Genomic DNA, 10,073 nt, shown 5'->3' on the forward strand with positions numbered 1-10,073 from the left:
CAACGTGCAGCGGTCATCTAAATTGTAGGCTTTCAAATTGAACACTAGGAATCTGCTCTCCTTCTATGCCCCCTGTCCACACACACAAGTAACCTGCCATCTAGTTGCCATGTGTCCTAACAAATTGCCATTCTTTACCTTCGGTTTTAAAGACAGCTGGTGGAAAATTAACACTTGAGCATAATTTTTAACTATAAATAGAATGATATTTGTTTGAATTCTAAAGCCACAGCAATAAAATTTATTCTCGTTAGTATAACTCTATGTTCTTAAAATTGCCATTATATCAGAATGCCTGTAAATATATAAATGTTATTTTCTTTAAAAAAAAAAAGTTTCTGGTTTCTGCCAATGTAACTGGCAGAGTGATGGGTAGATTGAAAACCAATCTCTTAGAAGACTCATCAGCACTGAAAACCCTCCTCCCTGGAAGCAAATGTGAGAATTTCTATAAAGCAAGGCTAAACTTGAATCCATGGCTTAATCCAAGCCTTAATTCCAAAAGAGATGGGGAAAAAATAGGATGGAAAAAGAAAGGGGGATCCTGAATGATATTCTGCATAGAGAATTTATTTCTAAAACCTAGTAGAAGACAGGTCTCAGATCTCAGGTCTACAGAGTTGGGTTATAATCAACTAATTATAATTACTGAATTATAATCAACTTCACATTTTCCAAACATAAAAGTCCTCAATGTCTCAATGGCCATTCATCGAGTATATGAATGACCACATTTTGGTCATTGCATTGGTCATTTTGGTCACTGGAATGTGTGCATATAGAGCCCCCAACACATCCCTGCAGGGCTATCCCAGTGTTCTCTTTTTCTAGACAACTGCAAAAAAAAAAAAAAAAAAAAAATGCTGCCTTATGTAGCCAAAGCCTAAGTGAAATCATACCAGACCTAATTATTAATACATTATGCCCCCTCCTTAACCCTCATCCTATCCTTTCCACTCTCTCTTTGTTTTTCATGGACTTATGAAAAGCCCTTGTTTAATTCCTCCACATTTTTCTATTCACATGACACTGAGCACAGAAAGTAGCTGGGAGTTGGGTGGGAGATAATAAAAAGCCGCCCCGGAGTCTAGGAGAAGCAGCACAAAATGAAATTATTTAGCAATTTGAGAAATTATTTGAAAGGCCAGGCTAAGGCAATGAAGATGATCAGAATCAGATTTAGCATCAGATGAAGAAACGTAGGCCCAAAGTGGTCTAGTGACTTATCAAGGTCACTTAGTAAGTTAATTAAAAAATTGGGACCAGAAGTTCATCCCAAAGCAAATGTTTAATATCCATCATCATACTCTGCCTCTTCCTCCTCCAAGATATAGCTTGATCCTATAATATCTCCTATAAGGGAGGCTTTATGCCTAAAGTCCTATGATTAGAGAGTCATTCATTTTAAAAGGGAATTCCTTTTTTGGAATCTTGTTTTTAGCTTATTTTATATTTTAATGTAAGTACCTTTGGGAAGAGAATGACAATAAATCAGTGATTGGTTTAACACTGACGGTGAATTTGATCATCAGTTGAGAAGCAGTCACTTTGTTCTCAGGGCTCTATGGAATTGAGGGAAGAAGAACCCAAGTTCCAGTTGACATCAGTGAGGAAAACCGGAGTAGTTCTAAGCAAGACACTGTTGTAAGGCTCATCAGAGCTCAAACAACAACTGGCTATGCCATTCATACCTAACCCAAAAGGTTAGGTTTGAAAAAGGAAGGGAATCCATAGGGAAACCCACTCAAGAGCACACAGAGATCTAGACCAATCTTAGGATCAAAGACTATCAGAAAGGCACAAGTACTGTTAGCCAAAGCCAAACGACCTGGGGCACATGTCTAAGCAGGAAAATAATTAGGCAAATGATAAGGGTTCAGGGCAGAGAGAACAGCAGGTATCCAGGTACCAGCCAGCAAGAGAGGGCTGGAACAGATGTCAGGACACCAGACCCAGTTTCAGCCAACAATCAGGAAAGGGCAGGAGCCCACTGTGGAAATGAAAGCTCCTCACAAGCTAGTGTCGAGTCCTGGGGATTATTTATGGCCCCCATATTTAGATGCAGAATTGGTCCCCCAGAGTGGGAAGGCATTAGGCAAGGACCAGAGAAGCCCTTTCAGATGGGAGGGCTTCCCCGAAAGAGGAAGTGGGCAGTCTCCATAAGCAGGGACTCCCACTTCACATTTCAGCTTAAGGCAGACGCCATTTCTAGTGGGCAGCTGCTTGGGTGACTTAGATTCAGAACCTGCATGCAGAGGATTAAAACAGAATGATTTATTCCCCAACAGGAAAATAAGGTTGAAAATTTTAAGTCTGGCACACCATTCAGAATATTAACTTTGGAGGGAACGGTTTCTGTTGCAGTGTTTCACAGCCTCTTTCCTCGCCTGAAAAACAAGTAAGAATAGTTTCAGTTTAGGTTCTCCCAGGGCTACCATCAGATGAAGCTGAGCACTAACCCATCAAAATGATAGGCCCAAAAAGTAGTAAAAAATTATGGGCTAGCCAGAAAATTCTGTACACCTGGGTGGTCAACATTTCAGAGACAATCGTTAAGAGTCTGGTTTTTAAGCAAGGTAAGATAAGACACTAGAATCTTCCAAATCCCCTAACGTCTGAGATACCTGCCAACTATGTCAAAGGCTAAAGAGGCTTCTCTCAGCCAATCCACCCTCACTCATGCTCAGTGAGCTAGAGTTTGCAAGCACATTTTCCCCAAATATGGGTTTGGTCATGAAGTTCCTAGAAGACAAACAGACACTGCAGAATAACCTCCAGGTTGAAGTCATTTCTTTGTCTCATGGGAGTGAACTGAGTCAAGTCCTGGATGGGGAGCCAGGAATCCTGAAATAGAACCCAGGACTTTCTCAGAACCAAGCAAAATTCCTGGAGTGCAGAGATGCCAGAAAGACCCCTCTCTAAGGTGCCTTCAGATCTTTGTAAGAGGCCTGACGCAGCCCCGTTAGTATGAGTATAAAGTGAGTTGGTTAGAAGGGCTCCCTTAACTTCAAATTGCGTTCAGGCTCCCTGGAAGTCAGGAGCACTAGGCAGAAAAGATCCACATTAAGTGCATTCTTGGGTCCCAAGAATATAAAATCAAAAGAGTGTATCAAATTATAAGGGATGCTAAAGAGTTTTAAAATCCCATGCCAATAGAAATGCATAAATACAAATCTATTCCCCAACTCCTGTCCTAAGTTGAGAGATTTGCCTTGTGGCTTTCTAAAAATTCTACAGATGCCCAGATATAAAGTAGGAAATAAATGATCAGGTGGCCATAGCAGTCACACCAGTAACTTGTTTAGTTGATTCTAAGTTGGTTAACTTCTTTAACTCATGGCTGCAAACGAAAAACCTACAGCTATTGTTAACTATGACAAACAGATAAGCAATCTGCACAGAGAGCTGATGCGTACATTTAACTTCTCACTTTTTTTTTTTTTTTTTTGGAGACAGAGTCTCACTCTGCCACCAGGGCTACACTGCCATGGCATCATCACAGCTCACAGCAACCTCAAACTCCTGGACTCAAGCTAGCCTCTTGCCTCAGCCTCCCGAATAGCTGGGACTATAGGCATGTGCCACCATGCCCTGCTAATTTTTCCATTATTATTATTTTTTTTTTTTAAGAGAGACAGAGTCTCACTCTTGTTCAGGCTGGTCTCAAACTCCTGACCTCAAGCAAACCTCCCACCTCAGCCTCCCACAATGCTAGGATTACAGGCGTGAGCCACCGTACCTGGCTTAAATTCTCACTTTCTAAGTGGAGCAGTACCATTTTCCACAAACGGTTAACACTAGGTAAATGGCTTTCTCTTGAATACAGAAAAAAAAATCTCCACTTTGTAGTTCCACATGCACGCACCAAGTTTCATTAGCTTTTCTGAGAGAAGCTCAGCCCCTATGCAGTCAGGCAAATGTGGACAGGAAGATGTGCTAAGTTGTTTCATTTCTGCCTGAGTCAAATGTCTTTTTCCCTTTGTTGCCCAGCAAACTCTTATTCAGCATTCAGAACCCTGCTTAAATTACCCCTCTTCGAAGCCAGCTTTTCGGCTTCCTCGGGTTCCTTGCCCGGTACTTCCCAGCCCTCTGACCATACCCTGATAATGTCTCCTGTCACATGCATTGTGATTTTTGTGTTTAAAACATGCTTACGCGTTTTTAGTAGGGAAGTAAACTGACATGACTTCTTTGGAAAGTAATTTAGAAATGTCTACGAAAACAACACTTGCACATATCCTCTGACACAACAAATCCACTGCCAGGATTTTATCCCATGGATTTACACTTGTAAGCAGCAAGCCTATTCTGATACTGCTTGTTATAACACAAGATCAAAAACAAACTAAATGCACATTAACAGGTGTCTGGTTAAATAAGTGCAATAGAATGGCATACAGTTGGCTCTCTCCATACTAATATTTGTAATACTTTTGAAACTCTTTGTTTCATAGAGAATCTTGGCTTGATAACTCACTCACATCAGCCCACCCAACGGTCTCTGTATCTTTTAGTAAAATGTGTTTTCTCTTTCCCTGCAAGTGAGGACAACTTTAGCAACAGTTCTCTTATGCCTGAGGTATAAATCAGAAAATCTCCCTGCACTAGTCACATGGAAGTCAAGCCATGGGAATGTGGAAACACAAGAGACAGGAAACCTCACTATAATTCTAGAAGTGCTGAGCAGACAAACACAGCCTCTACCCTTTGCTACTTTGTAGTAAAGGTACAAGAAGAGCCCAACCACAGTCCCCCCCCCCACCTTCTTCCAGACAAAAAGACTTTACTATGTATCAAGACTTTTTATGTATCTGTCACTTATAAGCAGGTTAGTGGCTGTGCAGTTACAAAGGACTCAGAAAGTGTACAGTCTAATAGTCTAACACACATCCAATGAAAGAGGACAGTTACAGTTATACAAAGCAAATGCCAGTAACACAACTGCGTAAGTTAATAAAGGTGGATGCCCAACAAAAGTGGGTACAACCCAGTAAAATCTCTCACAGGGTTCTCGGCCTCAAAATGCATAGATTCAAGTTAAAGCTTATGTTCCACGGTCACACCAACCACTAACTAGCTTTGAGACCCCTGAGTAGTTTACTTAGCCTCACTAAGTACTACTCATCCATAAAACAGGGCTACTAGGAGCTACTGACAGGAAAGTCAGAATAATTAAAGGAGATAGACCATATAAAGTGTTTGGTACAGTGCCTGACAGATGGGGTCAAATAAGTGTTAATTATTACTATCATCATCACCATTCTGGAATTTTCAAGATGTTTCTCAGACTTTATTCTGCCATCAGGTATAAATGCAGCATCAAGTTTATGAGAGAAAACTATTCATGTCCATATTTCAAAGCCAATCCCATATTCTCAGCTTTGATTAATTTTTTTATCGGGGGGGGGGCGAATTATACAAAAATTGAGGTTTTAGCTGAAGAATTTTTTCCTCTCGGTCTTGTTATTTAAGCAGCATATGTATGATGTCTTTGAAGTTTTATGATGTTTTTACCATGAATAACAAAAGAACCCAAAACACCACCATTTGCTTCTTCAAAGTTCCATGAATTTATTTTCACAAGACACATGAAATATTTATGTTGCTTTACTTTTACCACCAAAATCAATAAGCCATTTGAAAGAAATGGCCAAAGTCTGACATCAGGTTTCCAGCTACAATGGAGAGTTACTGAATCTGCTTAGAATTAGATGATTCTAAGGTCCAAATCTCATTCAATATCCTTTGGCTTATCCTTACATCAAGTCTCAGAATAAAGTCTCTAAAAAAAAAAAAAAAAAAAAAAAGTGCTGTCTTCTATACTCTGACAAGCCAGGCAGATTCACCCAAACTGAATTACAAGGCTCCTGAGGGTGGATGAAAACAACATAAATGCTGTACGTGTAAAATTGAGAGGTCTTGCTGGTTCAGAAAAAGAAAAGGGAGGTCCCACAAAGAATGAACTGAAGACTATGAAATTGCAAAACCTCTTAGCAGACAGAGTACCATGGTGGTATGACTAACAATTAAAGGGGAGGATTTCAATGGCAGACCTTGAGTGGCCAAAAGTGATCCTACAGAAAAAAAATCAGTAAGCAAGGAAAGGTCAAACTGTGACAGAATTGATTTTTCAAGCAGAATGTAGGCAATACTATACAGACTGTCAAAAACATATGCCAACCAACAGCAAGACACTTAAAATTGAAACTGAGAAACCACTGTGAGGATAATTGTTTTTATTTTCTTTTTGAATGTCATGGATTTGAAGAAGAAAATTCAACCAAGTGTAAATAATGATTATTATTAGATGATAGGGAAGATTTTTGTATTTTTATTAATTTTGTTTATCTGTACTGTAGTATTAAAAATGTTATTTTTCTTTTTAATTACAGGGTTTTTTTAACAAAATGGATGAGGTCAGCTATTCAACTGTAGATGTGGGGCACTCTAAGATAATATCTGTAGATACATATGTTTACCCTATTAGACTCAGGACCTTCATGAATGAGAACTTATCTTATTGTTCCTTGGAATACCAGTGTCTAGGACAGAGCCTGAAATATCAGCTACATTTTAAAAATTATTTTAATAGCTTTAGTGGGCACAAGTTAAATTCTGTTGCATGTATATATTGTGTAGTGGTGAATGAATTCTGGATATGGTCACCCAAAGAAGGTGACCCCAATATATCCTTAGGATGATACAAAAGTGGCTAGACTCTCCTACCAGCAACTACTCAGTAGTTGCCTGAGCAGCCTCCTTCCATGAATGGTCCCCTTATTGGGCATATGCTGATCATTCTGAAAGATGCATTAGCCCACATTACAGGCAAATGTACCTTGCTATTAAAATCTTCCAGTAAGTCCTTTGAATTCTGTCACCTAGCTCCCTTCCTTTTAGTATTGCCTACTGAAACGAGCCATGCTCTTTTGCCTGAATCTTGCATTGAAGGAAGCTGTAAGAAAATCACTATGATGTTTCCTCTTGTATTTCTCCGAGAGAAGCCCAGTCCACTCCAACACTTTCAGAGAACCCATGGGAAAAGTTTGTCTCAGATCTCAATGCCATTAAAATAACTACTTCTCAGGACAAATAACACATTTTAATTTTGTAAGCACTAGGAATCTTGTCATTGATCTTTTTTCTGTCTGCTTGAAGCTGAGGGCCAAATCCACAGACCTCCTTTAGTAACTAATTTTGTTGGATCTTATGACATACGTGCATGTCTGTAAGCTAACTTTTCCACTCGTTTCCTCTTATTACTCCTCCCTCCCTCGACATGACTTTGCTTTATCTTTTTTATTTCTCTCTCTTCCTTTCTCAGATAATTTGTATTTTTAGAAGTCCTTTTGGGATGAGGAAGGGTATAAACAAACCAAGAAACCAAAAATTAAATACACCCCTCCTCCACCTATTCCAAGTTTGCTTCAGACATTTTCACCCATGTTAGCTTGCCTGCAGGACAAAAAACTAAAGTGCAGCACTGCCCTCCTTACTGCTAGCAACCACGGAGTGACCTTTCTATGCATTTGGGACAAGTCTGACTGAGGACCACAGGCCCCTTCCTTCCCACTTCCTGCCCACCAGCTCTCAAATATTCATGACCACCAATGTGAATAGTATACTGTGCATTAAGGCAGAATAGCATAATGGTTAACAGCACAGACTTGAAGCCAAACTATGTGGGTTCTGTCTGCTACCCCCACCCCCAGCTGCTGACTTTAGTTAGACAAGTTAACTGACCATTCTGTGCAACTTCATTTCCCCACCTGTACAATGGGAATAATAAGGGTACTGAACTCACAGGGTTATTGGGAGGAGCAAATGTATTAATACATGTAATAGTGTCTAGACCAGTGCCTCGCATACAGTAAATATGGGACAGACCTATAAGAGGACACTTCTTTTTTGAATAAGCTAGCCCACACAAAGTTTCAAGTCTGATTGACAGTAATATTTCTCACTGTAAATGACTGAACCTACAAACCAGTTTCTATGGTGACTTTAATTGTGTTTGGATCTCACTTATAAATTCATGTGGAGTTAAAGTTCTCTCTAAACCGCAGTCCTGCTTAACCATGTGCTTTCTGATTTACTGAGGAGAAGGAGAAAGCAGTGATGTCAGACAACAAAAATGGTTCTTGGGAGTGTAACCCCAATTGGTAACAGGATAGTCTCTAACCGCACCCAAGTGTGCATGAATATTCAAGTATGCATACACTCCTGCATGTGTGTATGTGTCTGGAGGGATGAAAAACCTCATGCAATCTGCCTTAGGACTTTCTTTAAAATAAGGCATTTTGTTCTGCTTGAGCACCATGGTAAGAAAAAAAAAAAAGAAAGAAAAAATAAGACACTTTGTTTAGCTATCAAAGAACAACTCAGCTTTGTTAGATACTAGAGGTCCTAATTTACATCAGAGTTTAGAAAGCTGCTACCCCATCCAAAGCACTTAAAATGCAAACTTCTCACCAGATTCCATACTTAATGCAGTGCAGAGCTCCAATCTAACCACACCCCATCTCTGCTTGAGGCCGAGCCTGTCTCAGCTACTTCCTTCGCACGCACCCCACCAAGATTTAAGTCCTCAATGAATTCTACACATGTGAGTATGTAATAATTTTCAAATAAAAAGACTTGATCCTGCCACTGTACGATTGCAACGAAAGAAAACTGGATAATTATGAAAGTTGTAGTGCTTAACCAAAGTTTGGGCAAATTAATCGCCGGAACTTACCTCTTGCAAGGAAAAGTTACTTAAAAAATTCGATTTAAATAAATTAAGTTTAAGCTTTCTCTACGCTGAAATTACACAAGTCTGGAAGGAACAAAACCCCCGAGAGTACATCGGAGCCATTTACCTTCCATTTCCAGCGTGTTTCCTTTTAATTACCTACCCAAACCAACGCACCTGAGTTTGTTACAGTATTGAACGGAAATGCGTCAGTCTCTTCTAAACTCCCTTGATTTCCCCAAGTCACAGACAATAGTCTAGGAACAGTATCAAAAGTGAACAAGGACTCCCGGCCAAGAAAACTGCTTTGAGGAACTTAGCAAGCTCCCCCGTCTCCAGCGCGAGGAGAGCGGAGGCAAAGCGCGCGCACTGCGTGACAAAGTGACACTCCGCAGTAGGAACAGCCGAGATTGCTCTGCCGCGTCCCGGCCTCTCCCCGCCAGGAGCCCGGGTACAGAGTCTTCCCAAACGCTCTCCCCGAGCTCGCGAGGTCGGCTTCCAACTCTGCCCCTCTCCCGGGTCCCCGAAGGAGGCTCGCTCACCCAACTCCACCCTGCAGGCAGCGACGCACTTCCCGTTCGCTCCGGCCGGTCAAGAACCCCGACTTGACAGTGACACACCAAGAAAAGAGGAAGTGGCTGAGGGCCATTTCAAGGCTTATTTATTTATTTATTCATTTTTTTAAAGGAAATCAATGGTCCTGTCTTCCCGGAAAAGTTCAATGGGACGTTAGCATCGCACCCGCTGGAAAGCTGCGGCGAATGACAGTGTTGCCAAACCGAGGGGGTGGGGGTGACTCCTCTTTTACAATGTGTGTTTCTTAAAACCCTCGAGATCCCCTCGCGCTCGGAAGCGATCCCTGCCCTGCGCCGAACGCCACGAAGCCAAGAGCGCCCACCCCGGCGGTCGGATCCGGGCGCGGCGCCGCGGGCGGGGTGCGCGCAGGGCACCGCGGCGGCCGGGCACCCGGCGAGCGCCTCCCTTACCTGGTTTGACTGGTTTGGGCGGTGGCTTCGACATCGCGCTTCCTCGGGCGGCTGCTCCTGAAGACCACGCCGAAAAAGCCCACCGATCGCCCCGCCGGCCGGCACTCCGGGCACCGCGAAGTTTTCCTCCCGCGCGGCTTGCAGGCGTGCGCCCTCCGGGACCCGCGCCCACCCCCGGCTGCGGGCAGAGCGGACGCAGGCAGAGCGGCTCGGCCGAGTGCCCCGCCCCGTCCCGCGGCCGCCGGAGCCGTCCCGAGCGCGCGCCGGCCCGACGAGGAAGTGGGCGCCGCCCCGCCGGCCGCCAATTGGCTCCCCGGCCCGCAGCCCCGCCGCGGCTGGGGGGCGCGGGCGGC

General features: G+C 42.7%; 1 protein-coding gene across 2 annotated transcripts in view; it reads right to left on the minus strand.

Annotated features, from left to right (window-relative positions):
- The window catches only part of OSTF1 (osteoclast stimulating factor 1), a 53,381-nt gene extending 43,394 nt beyond the window's left edge, over nucleotides 1-9,987 (minus strand). The window contains exon 1 of one of the 2 annotated variants that reach the window (XM_012759808.2): nucleotides 9,721-9,987. In XM_012759808.2, the coding sequence (XP_012615262.1) occupies nucleotides 9,721-9,754 (34 nt within the window). In that variant the 5' untranslated portion in view covers nucleotides 9,755-9,987. Of the gene's footprint in view, nucleotides 1-2,322; nucleotides 2,345-9,720 lie in introns of those variants that run through there. The other variant, XM_076008622.1, reaches the window with a different exon arrangement.
- Between the last annotated feature and the right edge of the window lie 86 nt (nucleotides 9,988-10,073).

This window comes from Microcebus murinus, chromosome 12 (assembly GCF_040939455.1).
Source record: "Microcebus murinus isolate Inina chromosome 12, M.murinus_Inina_mat1.0, whole genome shotgun sequence".
In the NCBI taxonomy this organism is placed as follows: domain Eukaryota; kingdom Metazoa; phylum Chordata; class Mammalia; order Primates; family Cheirogaleidae; genus Microcebus; species Microcebus murinus.